The 17,759-nt window shown below is 42.4% G+C and overlaps 1 protein-coding gene across 1 annotated transcript in view; it reads right to left on the bottom strand.

Annotated features, from left to right (window-relative positions):
• Positions 1-17,759, bottom strand: part of EPB41L1 (erythrocyte membrane protein band 4.1 like 1) — a 117,616-nt gene that overhangs the window by 39,461 nt on the left and 60,396 nt on the right. Inside the window, exons 5-10 of the mRNA XM_044664350.1 lie at positions 14,745-14,787; positions 7,865-7,940; positions 4,843-5,061; positions 1,994-2,081; positions 711-863; positions 35-132 (exon numbers count right to left, since the gene is read on the bottom strand). Coding sequence (XP_044520285.1) covers positions 35-132; positions 711-863; positions 1,994-2,081; positions 4,843-5,061; positions 7,865-7,940; positions 14,745-14,787 — 677 coding nt within the window. The remainder of the gene's footprint in view (positions 1-34; positions 133-710; positions 864-1,993; positions 2,082-4,842; positions 5,062-7,864; positions 7,941-14,744; positions 14,788-17,759) is intronic.

A 17,759-nucleotide genomic window follows, 5' to 3' on the forward strand; every position in this document is an offset into this window, starting at 1 on the left:
TCCCCCTGCCCCTGCCCAGTTATGTGCTGCTCACCTGAAGAATGTGTGATGCTCAATGCAGACCTTCCAAAGTCTCTTGGCCGACCGATGATTGGGGAGCTTAAAGCCGATGGTACTCTCAAACTGCTCATACTGGGATACCAGGGAAGGGAGGATGAGTGGGTTGGCCCTGACCCACTCTCCCCACCTTTTTATCCCATTATCAGGCCTTCCTTCTCCCATAATCTCTGTCCACTTAGCCAAATTCTGACCCAATTCTTCTAGGCCTACTTTTTCTAAGAACTCTTCTCTATTATCCCTTTCAGATAAAAAATAACTAGGGAAGTTTAGCCAGAAGAAAAGAGGGGAAAGGATGGGGAACCTAATCATTACCTTCAAGTATCTAAAGAGCCATCATGGGCAGGGGGGGGGGGCTGTACTTCTCCCTAGTCCCAAAGGGAGGAATTAAGCACACCATTTGCAAATTGCAAAAAGGCAGATTTCAGATGGACTTAAGCAAATGCTTCCTGACAATTAGAACTGGCCAAAAGTGGGAAGGGTTCAAAGTTACTGAGTTCCCAGCAATAGAGGTCTTTAAGAAGAGGCCAGATGACCACCTATGAGGGAGGTTGTGGAGAAGATTCTGGCTCAAGTAGGGGGTTGGAATACCTGCCCTCTGAGGTCCCACTATGTCAGATTTCATGAAGTAGAGTAAAAGGTAGAGGGCTTACCTCCCCTGGACGTATCTTGATGTAGAAATTACTCCTCTTATAGGAAATCTTAAGGATCTTGGGCCAGGCAAATCGGTTGATCCGCAGGCGGTCTCTGTAGATCAGTAGGCCATTAGCGCAGACTCCAAGCATGATGTCAATGCCTTCTGAGTCCTAGGAAAGGAGAGGAGAGGAGAGGAGAAATGGGAAAGAGAGTAAGGGTGATAAGGGAGGTAAGAGAGTACTGGTGAAGTGGGAAGGGGATAAGGGAGGCCCTGGGCCAGACAGATCTAGAGTGCCTCAGATACAAACTATTCCTGGAAGTCCCAGCCTGAGCCTAGGTCAGCCAAGCTGCCTAACCATCTGCTCCAGAGACACCTAGAGAAACAAGGCCCACTTATTGGGGACCTTCTTTGCCTAGATCCTATTGGGGGAGGCCCAAAGTATCAGGCAAAAAGTGCCTCTGGCGCTAAAGAAGCAAGGCCAGAGGTTAAAGGCACACTATGTGGCAGGTCCATAAGCAGTGCCTGGGCAGCCCTGAGGCGCAGAGGGTCCCTGCACGCAGAGGGACCTCAGCATAGGAAGACCTGAGTTTATCATCCCTGAGGCCACTTCCAACAGAACAGGGCTGAGTCCAGCTCAGTAAGGGCTCCGGTCTGATCTTACCTAGGTCAGGAAGTTAAAGCTAGTCCCAGACCCCTTTTCTTCTCATTCAGACTACGGTACCCACTTCATAAACAGTCCCCCCATTTCTAGTTGTTAACCCATCCTGTACATACCACCTAACTCATCTTTCTAAAGCCCAGTTCTTGTTGCATCATTCCTCTGCTCAGCTATTTCCTATTGCCTAAAGAATCAAGTCCAATTCATTGACTTGGAATTCAAGGTTATTTATATTCTAGATTCCCTATTTTATTTCCCACTAAATCTAGATGGGTTTCCTCTGAAACAAACCCTCCATGTTCCAGACTCATAACATTCTCTTTATCCTTTCCCTTTCTATTTATCTAAATCCTATCCACAGGTTCAGGCTCAACTCAAACGTTGCTCCCTCCCCAAAACCTTCTCTGGTCCCATTAAGCTCAATAGGCCACCCCTGAAATTCTACAGTCTTAATGGCCTGGACCACTTATACAGGACCAGAGGGCAGAAACCAAAGCTTGGTTTCCTCTGTCTGTGAATCACACCCATCATAGGGGAGGAGTAACTCCTTCCTGATGACCAGATTGATCAGGTGAGTTTGGGAATGCCAATTCCCAAGTCAAAAATAGTGAGTACTCCATTACCCAGCTTTCAGTGGGTACCTTGGCATGATGGAGGTCCACTCCATACATGGATAGCTTCTTGGCATTCTCAAGGAAATGGATCTCAGCTTCTCCAGGAGTCATGCCCCTGTGGGGGAGGAGGGCAAAGAGTGAGGAAGGAAAGGCCAGAATCTGAGAGAAGGGACAGGCTGCCATGCCAGTCCACACCTGAAGGAGCATGCTGAGCTCTGGGGCCACAGTTCTTAAAATACAATGACAGTCTGAAATATGTCCAGAAGAGGGCAATCAAAATGGGAGGTGGCCTGAAGGTCATGTCTTATGAGGAATGATTGAAGGAACTGAGAGAAGTTTATTCTGGAAAAGAAAAAGCCTTAGGGACCCAGGATAGCTGTCTTGAAATATCAGAAGGGCTATCATACATGAGAAATATTGCATTTGTACCGCTTGGCCACAGGGGACAGCTCTAAGAACGATGTATGTAAGGGAAAAGACTCACCCAATGTAAGGAATTAAGCCCTTAACAATCAGAGCAGCTTATACAATGATTGCAATGATTTTAAATAGAAAAAAAAAACAACAAAAAAAGTCAAAGCTGAATGCTGAGTAATTATGACAATCAGGCCTAGCCCTAAATATGAGATGAGAATACTCCACCCTTCCTTGCTTCTTTCTTTATTCCCCTCCCTCCCTCCCTTCTTTGCAGGAGTGTAGGGACTCTAAGTGTACATAGAATGTTGAACTTGGTTGACTTGGTTAGTTTTGTTAATTTTTTAAATTATTTTATTCTTTGTTAACAAAAAATAGCTCTGTGGGAAGAGGAGAGAGAAATATACTGGGAAATGAGGGTGCTATAAAACAAATGATGTCAATAATTTTTTCAAAGAATAAATAGATATACTACATTTTTCCTTCACCATTTTTGTTATCACAAATAATGTTACCATGAACATGTTAGAACATATAGGCCTTTTATTGTTGTCAATAACCTCCTAAGTCCCAGAAATGGATTCTCTGGTTCAAAGGGTAAGAACAATTTAGCAACGTTCTTGCATAATTCCAAATTGTTTTCTAGAAGGGCCGAACTAATTCACAGATCCTCCAGCTACGTACTTGCATACCTGAGTTCCCAGAGCTTCTCTAACAATGAGTTTTCACAGGTTGTTGTTTTCCTTATATTTATCAGTTTGGTAGTTGTGAGAGGATACCTTAAGGTTTAATTTTCATTTCCAAAATTATTTGGAATTATGAATATTTTTTGAGATGGTTACTGACAAGTTTGTGTTTCTTCCTCTGAAAGTGGTTCCTTTCCATGGAATATTTACTTGTCTTCTGTTTTTGTGACTTTGCACATGAGATTTTAATCAGTTACTAAATGAAAGATTTCTTTTAATCAATCTGTATCTGCTCTAACAAATTGTATAAAGGTGCTTTAAATTTATGTGAGTGACTCTGTTTTTGTTTTTTAAGTTCTATTCTAGCACCCTTATGGTTGTTGATTTTCCCCCTGCCAACCACTATAAAAAATGTATCCTTTCATTCTCTTTTAATTTTTTAATGATGTGACTTTTTATTTTTACTTTATCCATCTGAATTCTTTGTGGTATAAGACATAATATATTGACCAAAACGTATTTTTTGCCAGACTGCTTCCCCATTTTTCTAGAGGTTCTCCAAGTTGAGTCCTTTCATCAATGATTCATGTTCTTGGGTTTATCAAACACCAGATTGCTATGGGCATTTGTTTGTAGGTCTACTATCCTCCATCTATCAACTTTTTTGTTTTTGAAATCCAGCAAGAGAAAACTATTATAATTATTGCTTTATCATAAGATCTAGTACCATCAAGTTTCCCTTACTTATTTCTTTTTATTGTTATAAGGATAGGGATTAGACCCAGGAGTTCATTGGTCTAAGGAACTCCAGGAAACTTATATATCAGTGTCACTTGTCATCACTGTCATCATCACCATGTGTGGAGAGGGGAAGGAGGGCCTGAGAAAACTAGAAATAAATTCTATTAATAAAAATGATTTTAAAAAGAAAAGGAGTAAAAAACAAATCCTGGAACCTCTGGACCAGGGGTCTGCAACCTTTTTGGCCATGAGAGCCATAAATGCCACAAATAATCCATTGGGGGCAGCTGGGTAGCTCAGTGGATTGAGAGCCGTACAGTGCTCACAGTACGCACTCCTGTAACAGCGCCTGAAAAAAAAATTAACTTTATGGCTCCTGCAGAAAGAGCCATATCTGGCCTTCAAAAGAGCCAGATATGGCTCGAGAGCCATACATTGCTGACCCCTCCTCTGGACAATACTTTCTCCTAAAAAATGAAATGTTCAAAAGAGGAGTTTGTGATACTTTTTTGATATTATGAAATAATCAGATTCCTCTACTCTTCACCACATTACCAAAGGGATCTATAACACACACACACACACACACACACACAAGTTAAGAACCCATTATCTAGAGAGAATTCCTGAATAAGGCAAGGAACTAGATTAGCACAGACTTGGAGCATAATGGCACACTATCTTCCTAGTCTTAGGGGAGGAGAGAAGAGAGGAGAAATGGGAAAGGGACCCTAAGAGAGATAAGAGAGGTAAGTAATTAGAGAGAAAGAAGCATAGTACGGTGCAAAGAGCATTGGACATGGGAATCTGAAGGCCTGGGCTGGAATACCAGCTCTGCTCTTTACTGGTTGTGTGCTTCTTGCCCTCTCTGGGTTCTCTTCTACAAAGGATAGATAGTTACTGAGGTCATTTCAAACTCAGATGTTCTATTATTCCACAAACTTCCCCAGATCACAGAGCAGGTAAGTGATGGGGCAAGAGCAGAGAGCACAGTTCCCCGGGGTGCCAGGTGAAGGCAGGCCATGGCATGCTTACCTATAAGTCTTGTGCAGCTCCATGATTCTCTCTTCCAGCTCTTTGGTCTGGTTGGGGGCAAAGCGGAGCTCGCTGACATAGTTACCCACATGTTCCTCAGCATCAAAGTCTCCTAGCTCAGCCTGAACAGCATAGGATCCCAGCAATGCATGGGTGACAAAGGAGCAGGGCAGCCGGCCGGTGATGATGTCTGCCCTCAGCTGCAGGCACAGGTAGTATCTGTGGGCAGAAGGAAGAGTGTGCTATGGAGGTGAGATGTGCTTACACAGAGATTCAGAATAGGGGGAGTTATAAGTAACAAGCTCATGACACGGAGTATTCTAGGGTGAGGAGAACCTTCTAGGTACATCCCAGGATAATCTTGAACACAGCCAGATGGACAATCAGGACCAAGGGAGGTCAAGTCCTTTTAAGTCCAGCCAGGACAGCATGTCTGCACTCATTCCCCAAGGCCTCCCTCCTAACTATCTCAGAGACACAGGATGTTATAACTGGAAGAGATCAGAGAGAATATCTTTTCTGAACCTTTCATTTATAGTTGAGACCTAGAGAGAGAAAGAAATTTACCCAGGGCTAATGGTAAATTAGTAGCAGAGCTGGAACTAGAGCTCTTTTCTCCTGATGCCAAGTTCTAGATATCCTCCACCCCACATTTCTAGTCTCTCTCAATCATCTCTAGCCACTCTATCTCCTATTCTTCATATCAGCTCAGTTTGTTCCAGGAACTTCCCCTTCCTTACAGTGTTCCTCTGGCCCTTGATAGCTCTTTACCCAGAAGGGCTGACTTCCTAGAAGTTGGCAATCATTAGAAATTCTAAATGGGTTGATTGGGAAAATGGATAGTGAGTGCTTTGCAAACCTTCAAGTATTACATCAATGTCAACATGACATTGTGGCTAGAATGCTGGACTTGGGGTCAGGATGGTCTAGATCAGTGATGGGCAAACTATGACCTGTGGGCCAGATGTGACCCCCTGAAATGTTCTATCCTGCCCTGCAACATTATTCCTAATCTGACGAATACAATGAGTAGGACACAAAACAATGAAACTTGGAAAGAGTTGCCTTAGAAACAGACTGACAGATGAGCATTTCCTTTCCTTTGGTCCCCTCTTTAAAAAGTTTGCCCATCACTGGTCTAGATTCCAATGCTGCCCGTACCCTTACTAGCTATGTATCTAAGCAAATGACTTAACTTGATTTCTTCATCTGTAAATTGAGGAGATTGGCACCTGCCTTACAGAGTTGTCTTGAGAATAAAATTAGATAAGGTATCTAAAATTCTTGACAAAATTTAAAGTGCTATGTCAAGGTTATCCACTACTATTACTGACCAGTATGGAACCCTGGCTAAGCTCCATATGTGAAGTGATAACAGTAGGAACAGCTAGCTAGCATTGACATAGTACTCTGCACATATTATCTCATTTGGTCATCACAACAACCCTGGGAAGTAGTTATTACTATTATCTCCATTTTACAGATGAAAAAACTGAGGCTGAGTTTCGACTTGTTCAGGATCATTCAGCTAACAAGTATCTGGCAAAGTATTCAAACTCGGGTCTTCCCAGCTCCAAATCCAGAACTTCATCCACTGGGTCACCTAGCTGGGGGCCAAAGGCCCAAACTCCACTGCTAGTATCCTCAGCCTGGGACAAGCGACTTTGAAGTGGTATGACTGAAGTCAAGCACGAGGTGGTTTTCTTCCTAGGGGATAAGGAGCTGAGTGGGAATGACCTCAATCAGCTGTGACTGCTGTCTCGCCAACATGTGGCCCTGTAGGTGCGAAGGACCCAGATGGGAATGTGGATGGCTCAATGCAGCCCACGTCGGATTGCTATATTCTGCTGGATATAGGAGAGGGTCAGTAAATGAACCTGAGCCATCAGCATGATTCAAACATTGGCAGAGCACTGGAGGCTGGATCTGGATCTCTGAAGTCCAAAGTTCCGATCAGACATGTACTTAACTAAGTGACTCTGGGCAAATCACATCCTCTGATTCTTAATTTCCTTATCCATAGGGAGGGCTTGGACTCAAGGGCTTTCAAGATCCCTTCTGGGCCTAAACTGATGATCAATGGTTCCATATGGCTCCCAGAGGCCAAGAAGGAATCAAAGTCAAGTTTAGGGACATCTCTATAGATCATAGGAGCTGGGGTTGACATGGTACCTTAAAGATCACTCAGTACAACTTCCACTTTACAAATGGGGAAACTGAGGCCTAGAATAATCAAGGAACACTTGAAGATGTGGCTAGATGATTTATCCTCCCTCCCAGAATCCTCTTATTCTAATTTTTCTGATATCCCCTCAATCCTTATCCTCCTCCTCATCACCTGCTGAAGTAAATGAATTGTTATCTAAAGATAAACAACAGCATCAGTCCTGGTGCTAGAAGTCCTGGGTTTGATACTAGCTGTGTGCCCTTGGATAAGTCCCTTCCTCTCCCTGGAAGCTGTATTACCTCTCCTCTAAAATGAGGTGGTTAAACCAGATGTTCTCTCAAGTCCCATCTAGCTCCAACATTCTGAGACTGTGAATCTTGCTATGATGAGCACTCGTCAAAGAAACAGTCTGTTCTCGGTCCACCTTGCTCCCCCCTGGACAGCCACTTTCCCCTGAGCCTTTCTCCTTCCACAAATGGAAGCATTCCCATTGCTCCCTATGTAAGCACATATACTCATGGTCATGAGCATCCACACCCATACTTACCTACCTTCCAGGCCATGGATACATGTATTTTGCTTTTAAACCCTTACCTTCCATCTTAGAATCACTACTGTATATTAGTTCCAATGCAGAAGAGTAGTAAGGGTAGGCAATGGGAGTTAAGTGACTTACCCAGGTTCACATAGCTAGGAAGTGTCTGAGGACAGATTGGAACCCAGGACCTCCCAACTCTGGGCTTGGCTCTCCATCCACTGGGCCACCCAGCTTCCCTGGCATATGTATTTAAACAAAGGTTTGCTCATATTCAGTTGTCCCTCAGACTGCCCAAGAAGGACCACTTGATTGCTCACCTTGTGATGTCTTCTGTGAGCTGGGCTGGATCCGGAGGATAGAATTTGACAGTGAAGGCAAAATTCCAGGGGCCACCTACAGGGAGGAGACAAGCAGGGATCAGAAGTGTCGCCATTGCTCTGGATGGTTCATTCATCCTTAGATCACCTCACGTATGACACCTGCTTTTAGGGTTTCAATGGGCCCTCACATATATCATGTCACAATACTCCAGTTAGGAAGGCAAGGCAGGGCTTTGTTATTCCCACTTTCTAGATGTGAAAACTGAGACCAAGAGGTATTTACTCCATATCACACAGGGCTAAGTGGGAGTGTCTCGAGAGAAGGGAGACAAGATGGGGAGGGAATTCAAAACCAAGCTGTAGGAGGCTTCGCTAAAGGAACCAAGAATGTTCCTTCCTGAAAAAGAGAAGCCTTAAGTGAGAAGGAATTGCTCTGGCAGTACATATATGATGGACTGTCATGGGAAAAAGACGTGTGTGGCCCCCGAGAGCAGGGTGAGGAAGGCAGATGGAAGCATATTTCAATCCAATATAAGGAAGGTCGTTCTAACGATCAGAGCTGTCCAATGATGAAACAGGCTGCTTCAAGGAGATAGTGAGTTTCGTGTCACTAGACATGTACAGTGAGAGCCTATATGATGATCCATTAACACGGTATCATGTTATGGAAATAGTCTTGGGCTTGGAGTTAGGAGATCTGGGTTTGAATCCAAGCTTGAATCCCACCTCCTCGCTATCTGACATTGGGCAAATCAGGTCCTCTCCTGAACCTCAGTTTCCTTACCTGTAAAAATACCACTTATAGACCTCAATGAATTATTTCTCAATAGCACTATAGAAATGTGAATGATTATTATTGCTAGGAAAGCTACAGAAGGAAGACTTGAGGGTGGAGCAAATAACTTTTAAGGTCCTTCCCAATTCTAAGATCCTCTGATCTTTTTTTTTTTTTTTAAACCCTTATCCTCTGTCTCAGTATCAATTCTAAGACAGAAGAGTGGAAAGGACTAGGCAATCGGGGTTAAGTGACTTGCCCAGGGTCACATAGCTAGGAAGTTTGTGAGGCCAGATTTGAACCCAGGACCTCCCATCTCTAGACCTGGCGCTCTATCCACTCTGCTACCTAGCTGCCCCAGTTTTTATGAATTTTAAGTCCTGCCTCTTTCAAGAAGCCACCTCTAATTGCTATATCTTACTTCATTGATTCCCTCTTAGAGTTCAGATTCAGAATCTGATTCTCTGCTATTGGGTTTGGTACTCTAGCCCAGAAATTTTGGAACTGTAGTGTTTTCCTAGATAAGACAGAGGCTTCTCCAAAGTAGCTGGGAGCCCCAAGTGAGGCCTACAGACATCCCTAATAAATCTCTTTGGACCATAAGAACCCAAAAGAACAATCCTTCCCAAAGTCTCCCAACCCCCAGCCAGAAGTGATAGCAAGCATCTCCTGCTTGTCTCCCAGTTGTCATGGAGACAGGCTCAGTTATAGTTTTCTAGTCAAAACAGAGGGGAGGCGGGGGGCTTATACCCTCATAGACTAAGAAGCTAGAGGTGAGAAGAACAGAGGGCACAGGCATCTTGCCACAAAGCCCACCCCGTCCCTCTCATCCAAAAGGACCTCCCTCGCCCCATCTGTCCAAAGACAGCCTGGCCTAGCCCCCACAACATGGCAACTCCCTCTGAGCTAAGGGGTTTCTGGTTCCCAGTTCCTTCCAATGCTACAGATTCACAGAATATTAGAGTTGGAAGGGCCCTTAAAGATCACCTATTTCAACAATTACAGAAAAAACCGAAGCCCAGAGAAGAGAAATTATTTGCTCAGGGTCACAGAGATAAACAGTTGAGATGGGAATTGAATACATATCTTCTGATCCTACATTTGGGATTCTTTTTATAATCAGCCTCTATCCTATGCTATTTGGGACTAACCTTAGGCTGAAAATGAGAAGACCTGGGTTTTAAGCCCAACTGTCCTCAATTCCCCATGTGTCCTTGGGATGTCTTCCCCTCTTTGAATCTCCCTCTTCTAAAAAATAAGTTGGACTTGATGATGATGTCTAAAGCCCCTGACAGTCCATGCTTTTAGGATGACTCTTTGCCTTTCCCTGGCAGAATCAGTTTCTCCTGCCTCCACATATAATAAAAATTATAATGGAAGCACCCACTTCAGTAACGTTTTAAAATCTTCAAAGACTTTTCTCAACATAATCCAGTCAGGCAAAGTGTGTTTGTCTGAATTTCATAAATGACGCAGCTGAAGTGAACGAATTTGTATAAATACAGTCATATGTATTTGGTAGAAGTAATAGAGCTAGGATTTGAACTCAGGATCGACTCCCCAGAATAGTGCTCTTCTCACATGTAGCCCCCGAATCTGCTCAACTAACCATAAACCATTTAAAAGGTATCTTCGATCAGCCAGGATTTCTCTATGAGGAATCGGAGACAGATGAGAAAACAATTCCAGAAGGACTGACCTTTGAAGTGAATTCTGATTCATAGAATCAGAGAATACCACAGTTAGGATCATAGACCAAGAGGCAGAAGTGATGGTAGAAGTCATCCAGTTCAGCCCTCTCATTTTACAGTTGAGGAAATTGAGACCAAGGGAAGTTAAGTCATTTGTGCAAGGTGACACAGGCAGTAAGTGATGGATCCATAATTTGAACCCAAGTCCTGATTCCAAGACCAGTGTTCTTTCAGTTAGAAAAACCTTAGGGTCTGATTAAATCCAATGGTCAGAGAGGAGGAAGCCAAAGCAGGAAGAGAAAAGACTTGCCTTGCTTCTCAGTCATTTTGAGGTACAGTCAGGACTTCGATATTCTTTTTCTGGCTTCAGGGTCAGGGCTCTAGGACTTCTGAGGGAGAGGGGTAAAAGGGAAGGTATCCTAGGCTATGGCACCCTTTAGCCCTTTCAGAAGACAGGACAAGGAGAGTTCCCATTCAGAACAATACCAAAGCTCCTCAAGATTCTCTGATTCCAGAGACTGACCAGTCTGGACTCCTACAGTAGCCCTGCTGATCCCAAGGGGTCTGATTAGCAGGGAGGGATGCTAGTAACCAGCCCTTCCTTCCTGGATACTCTGCTCCCTAGGATTCTACCACTCAGCCTGGTTCTCTAATTACCTGACTGCCTACTACTTATTCTCTGTTGTTAGATCATCATCCATCTCCCACTCTTACCCATTAAGTATTTATATTTCCCAAGATTCAGCCCTGAGCTTTCTTGCCTTCTCTTTCTGCACTCTCTCTTTCCCTTGGTTGTCTCACTGACTCTCATAGGTTCACTTAACAGATCTATGTGGATGACATCCAAATCTATACCATAAAACTAAAGATTCTTTTTTATTTTTTTTAATTTATTTTATTTTATTTTATTTTTAAACCCTTTCCTTCTGTCTTGGAGTCAATACTGTTTATTGGCTCCAAGGCAGAAGAGTGGTAAGGATAAGCAATGGGGGTCAAGTGACTTGCCCAGGGTCACACAGCTGGGAAGTGTCTGAGGCCAGATTTGAACCTAGGACCTCCCATCTCTAGGCCTGGCTCTCAATCCACTGAGCTACCCAGCTGCCCGCATAAAACTAAAGATTCTTAGAGTGAGAAGGGACATTATCAGCCCCAGACCTAGCCTTCATGTTTCTACTCAACTATAGATTCATTCCCACCAGTGTGCTGGACAGATCCTCCTGGATATCCCATTGACATGTTAAGCTCAACATATTCAAAATGCAACTAATATTTCCCCACCACTCCCCAAAAGAACCTCTCTCAAATTTTCCTATCTCTGTGAAGGGTTCCAGGATCCTCTTAGTCACAAAGATGTACAAGCTTGGAGCCACTCTTCACACTTCCCTCTTCTTTACCCTACCCTACCTACTCCTCATATCCAAATTGCGTAATTGGAAATCTTGTGCCTTTGAACTACATTTCCCAGGAGCCCACTGATTTTCTGTCATCACATGCTGATATAGACAAGAGATAAATTGGGGGTCTTCTGTGGCTAGTGCTCTTTCCTTCCTGGTCTCGCAACTTTGATGGAGTGGGCTGTTTGAGCAGGTAGACTAGCCATGGGAACGTGCTTTTATTTTGTTAGATAAATACCTTTTTATCTTTTACTTATAATGATTATTAAAATCTTAAAAACATAATATTTAATGTTATTATTATATATTAATTTTAATTTTTACAAATGATCACCAAGTCTTATCAATTCTACCTTCAGATCCATTCATTTCTTCCCACTCTCTTAAATCCTTATCTCCTCTCCTTGAGATTATAGTATCATTAGTACAAATGATGAACACACTATTTAAAGTTCAAGTTATGGAGGGGATGTGGCAAAATGGGGACATTAATGCATTGCTGGTGGAATTGTGAACTGATCCAACCATTCTGGAAGGCAGTTTGGAACTATGCTCAAAGGACTATAAAAGAATTCCTGCTCTTTGTTCCAGCCATACCATTGTTGGGTTTGTACCCCAAAGAGATCATAGACTTGTGAAAATATACAAGAAACAGACTTGTACGAAAATATTTATAGCTGCGCTTTTTGTGGTGGCAAAAAATTGGAAAATGAGGGTATGTCCTTCAATTGGGGAATGGCTGAACAAATTGTGGTATATGCTGGTGATGGAATACTATTGCGCTCAAAGGAATAATAAACTGGAGGAGTTCCATGTGAACTGGAAAGACCTCCAAGGAATTGATGCAGAGTGAAAGGATCAGAGCCAGAAGAACATTGTACATAGAGACCAATACACTGTGGTAAAATAGAATGTAATGGACTTCTGTACTAGCAGCAATGCAATGACCCAGGACAATTCTGAGGGACTTATGTACCCACATTCAGAGGAAGAACTGCAGGAGTGGAAACACAGAAGAAAAACAACTGCTTGGACACATGGGTTGAGGCAGACATGATTGGGGATGTAGACTCAAGACTACCACACCAATGCAACTATCAACAATCTGGAAATAGTTCTTGATCAATGACACATGTTATAACCAGTGGAAATGTACATTGGCTATGGGGGGAAAAGGGGGAGGTCGGGGGGTGAAGGGGAAAGTAAGAGCATAAATCATGTAACCATGTTAACTTTTCTAAAAAATAAATATTATTAAATGTTTAAAAAAAACAAAAACAAAAAAATAGTTACAGTTATGCAAAATATGGTAAATTATTCCAGTCCAATGGAAGTATGCAGTGTACATTAATTATGATTATTGTCTATATTATAAGTTTGCTAATTAACTGTCTCCAGTTGCTCTCCTTTAAAAAAATTAAAACCCTTGCCTTCTGTCTTAGAATAGAGACAAGTATCAATTCCAAGGCAGAAGGGCATTAAGGGCTAGGCAATTGAGGTTCAGTGACTTGCCCAGGGTCACTGGACTAGGAAATGTCTGTGGCCATGTTTGAACCCAGATCCACTCAACTCTACGCCAGGTGCTCTATTATTCATTGTGCTACACAGCTGCCCCTTGCTCCCCTTTGTAATCCACATTCTATTGCCTTTAGGACAAGATGCAAACTGCTCAGCCTGGCTTTTAAAGCTCTCTAAATGTGGCTTCAGCCACCATCTCACTTTACATTACTCTCCTTAGGTTCCCGCCAAACCGAATGACTAGCTGTGACCCAGACTCCATAATATCCCACTTCTGGGCTGTTGCAGAAGCTGTTCTGCATGAACTCCTTAATCGTCTCTGCCTTTCAAAATTGTAGTTATCCTCCAAGGTTGAGTTCAGGTGCTACTTCTCTATAAAGCCTTCCCTGGTGACCTCCCGTTGCTATAAAGTTCTTCTCTCCCCACCCCACCTTCCTGGAATTAGCTTTCCCTTACTTATCTGGGTATATATCATATCTCTGAAATGGAATGCAGGCTTCTTTTTCCCACAAATGGAAGGTAGGCTCCTTTTGAAGACAGGACTTTGTGTTTGTACTTTTGTATCCCCAGCACCCAAGACTGTCCTTTGTACAAAATAGGGATTTAATAAATGTTTGTTGAGTTAAATACTATCCTAAGATGATGACATTCCTATTCTGTGGAGCTTTCATTTTCACAAAATGTTTCTTTCATCTCTCTGCAATTTCTACTGAAGTTCTAGCTCTGCTATTAAATAGGATGTGTGACACTGAGCAAATCTCTTTCCCTCTTTAGGGTTCAGTCCTCCCAGCTCCCAACTTAGAACACTGGAAAAACAGTAAGACTTGCTCCTTTGAGGGAATGGCCCAATGACCGAGATAATGGATGCAAAGCTCCTTTAAGAACCTTTTGACCCAGGTATCCAGCTGGCTAGGAGTGGCCAGGAGACTATGATTCATCTACTCAAGGGACCAAAAATAAGCTCTGGCCCCTAGTCTCTGAGCCTAGAGAGTCAGGAAACCTGAATTCAGATCCTGAGGTTTCAGATTTGAAGTTTGCTAGTGGTGTGACCATACACAAGTCACTTATAACCTCCATGAGCCTCACTTTCCTCTTCTCTAAAATGGGGATTTTGTTACCTGGTACATTCGCCTTAGAAAATGGCTGGGGGGAATTAAATGAGAAAGTATATAGGGGCAGCTAGGTTACTCAGGGAACCAAGCCTAGAGATGGGAGGTCCTGGTTTCAAATCTAGCCTCAGACACTTCCTAGTCATATAGATCATATGACTAGGGCAATTCATTTAACCCCCATTGCCTAGGCCTTATTGTTCTTTTGCCTGAGAATACATAGTATTGATTCTAAGATGGAAGGCAAAGGTTTAAAAAAAAGTATGTAGAATGGCATATTTTAAATGGCTATAGCAGTGTCACTTGTCATCATTGTCATCATCACCATCATCATCATCACCAACATATTCCACCTGACCCACCACAATCTTTGGTCTTTGTTCTACTCACTACGTATCTGCTTCTTGATTTCCTTGGAAGGGTCCAGCCAGTTCTAAAAAAACAAAACAGAGATGCTCAGAGGTAATAATGAAAGATGGCAAGAAGTGGGGCTAAGTTCAAAGAGAAAGAGAAGCAGTTATCAATTGTTAATCATAAAACTTGACCCACTGATGCTATTGGGAGACTTGTTTCTTAAGGATGCTCTAAAGTTCCTTTACCTGATCATAACCTTCTACCATTCATTCTTTTCCTCTGCCTTACTCTTTATAAATCATTTCTTCCTCTCTATGACCTCTACTCCTCTACCCTTTAGTACTTTCCCAGGCCAACAGCCCTATTCTGACTTCTACTTGCCTCCCTTCCCAATCCCAACCTCAGAGTTAAATTGGTTCACCCCTACACTGTCCTCTACTCCTGAATCCCTTGCCCCATTGCCCTGTCACCACTCATGTCTTGCCAAAACTCAACCCTGGATTACTCCTACCTTCCATTTCCTTCCTACTCATACACTACTGAACAGGGCTGGAGGAAGTCATGAGCCTTGCAGACTGAGTTCACTAACAATTAACGTCAGTTGAGCACTCACTAATACAAGGCAATCCATTTATCATGCCCTCCCCCTCCCCACTGATTCTCTTTCCCATTCTCACAGCAACTGTTCAGACCATCTTGTTTCTCCCTCTGTAAGACTCTCAAAAAAACCTTCCCTTCTCAACTGAGGATCTCACTTCATCCTTTAATGAGAAAATAGAGATCATGTGCCATGAGTTTCCCTTTCCTCCTTCTCTCTATATTTCAAAATCCCTTTGAAATCATCCCTTATCCTTTCTACCTTTACTCTAGTCTCTGATAAAAAGGTGGTTCTTCTCATAGGGGCTAAATCCTCTACATATACCACAAATTCTAATGTCTTTCATTTTTTCTGGCTAACTATCCCCACAATCATATCATCTCTCTAATATTCCATTTCTTGCCATCTATTGATTCCTTCCTTGCTGTCTACAAACATACCAACTCCTCTATTCTTTAAAAAAAAAGTATTAGACACTGTCATCCCCTCAAGCTATCAACCTTTATCTTTTTTCCTTTTCTTAGCTAAACTCCTAGAAAAAGCTCCTTATGCTCCTTGCCTCAACTTCCTCTCTAACTCTCTTCTCGATACTTTGAAATCTGGCTTTTAAATTCATTGCTCAACTGAAACTACTCTCTCTCTCTCTCTCTCTCTCTCTCTCTCTCTCTCTCTCTCTCTCTCTCTCTCTCTCTCTCTCTCTCTCCTTCTATCTTAAAATCAATACTAAGTATTGGTTCCAAGGCAGAAGAGCTAGTAAGGGCTAGTAAAAGGCAATGGAGGTTAAGCAACTTTCCCCAGGTTACATAGCTAGGAACTGTCCACTGCCAAATATGAACCCAAGACTTCCCATCTCCACACTTGGCTCATTATCTACTGAACCATCTAGCTGACCACTTATCTCTTAATTGTCAAATTTAATAGCCTATTTGGACTTTTCTGTTGCATTTGACACTGTTGACTGTTATCTCTTCCTGGATACCCTCTTCATTCTGGTATTTTGTGACTTTCCTCCCTCTTAGAATTTCCCCTACCTAGTAACCGCTCCTTTTCAGTTTCCTTTGCTGGACCATCATCCCTATCTTATACCTTAATGCTGTATGTATGCCAACACTTTGTCCTTGGCTCTCTTTTTCTCCTTTGTATACTCACATGCGATCTCATCAGTTCCCTTTGGTTTAATTATCATCACTACACATAAGACTTTCAAATCTACATCTCTGGCCCCTCTTAAATTCTAGACCTCCATCACCAACTGCCTAATTTTGAACTAGGTGTCCCATACAAAGCAGTACTCACTAACTTTCCTCCCAAACTCACATTTCCAAACTTCTTTATTTCTGAATAGCACTTAGCACAGTGTCTCTCTCTCAATTTCCCTACCTTCAACCTTCCTAATTGTAAATAAACCACCATAAAAATCATTCTGACTTGGGTCTATTTTATTTTGAAATTGAGTTAATTGATTTCTGGTGACCACATCTTAAATATCTAATTTCCCCTCTTACAGTTGCCCATGGTAGGCATTTAATAAATGCTTACTAAATTACATAGTAGATATTTAATAAATGCTTGACCATATTACAGGACACAAACACCCTTTCAGTCACCCAGGTTCTCAATCTCGGAGTCACCTTTGACTCCTCACTGTCTGTCTCCAACATGTCCAATCAACTGTCAAATCTTGGTGTCCACATGCCATCTACCCCACCTCTCCCCTTCTCTCTTCTCTTATTGCCACCACTCTAGCTCATACCCTTATGATTTGTCATCTGGAACACAGTAATAGCTTCTTGATTGGTCTCCAGTCTCTTAAGTCTCAACTCATCTTCTGCTCAGCTACCAAAGTGACTTCCCTCCACAAGACACCATGTCATTCCCCAAATCAAACTCCAGTGACTTTAGGATCAGATTTCACAACCTTGTCCTCACTTACCTTTCCAGCTTTACTGACCATCTATTACTCTCTTTCATTTCTGCTATGATTCAGCCAAACTGACCTTCTTGATATTTGTATGGGACACTTTCTTTCCTTCCTTTTGTCTTTGTACTAGATGTCCTTCATACTCAGAATGCATTCTCTTTTCACCTCTGCTTCTTAAAATTCCTGATCTGTTTCCTTAAAAAATCAATTTAACACCAAACCTTTCCTGATCACCCTTTCAGCTGCTAGTACATTTCTGTCCCCAGGAAATTTACTTGTATTTATTTTGTGCATACTTACACAAGTATAGAATAGAAGAAGCTCCTTGTGGTTAGAGACTGCCTCATTTTTTTCCTTTGTTTCTCCAGGGTTTAGCCCAGTGCCTGGCACATAGCAGGTACTTTAAAATGTTCATTGACTGACTAGAGTGATGCCTGGCACACAGCAGGCACTTAATAAATTCTTGTTGATTATTTGATTTAAAAAAAAAAAAAGGTGATTCATTGGTCACATATAGCAGGCATTCCTAATG

The sequence above is a fragment of the Gracilinanus agilis genome, chromosome 2, assembly GCF_016433145.1.
Source record: "Gracilinanus agilis isolate LMUSP501 chromosome 2, AgileGrace, whole genome shotgun sequence".
Taxonomy (NCBI): Eukaryota; Metazoa; Chordata; class Mammalia; order Didelphimorphia; family Didelphidae; genus Gracilinanus; species Gracilinanus agilis.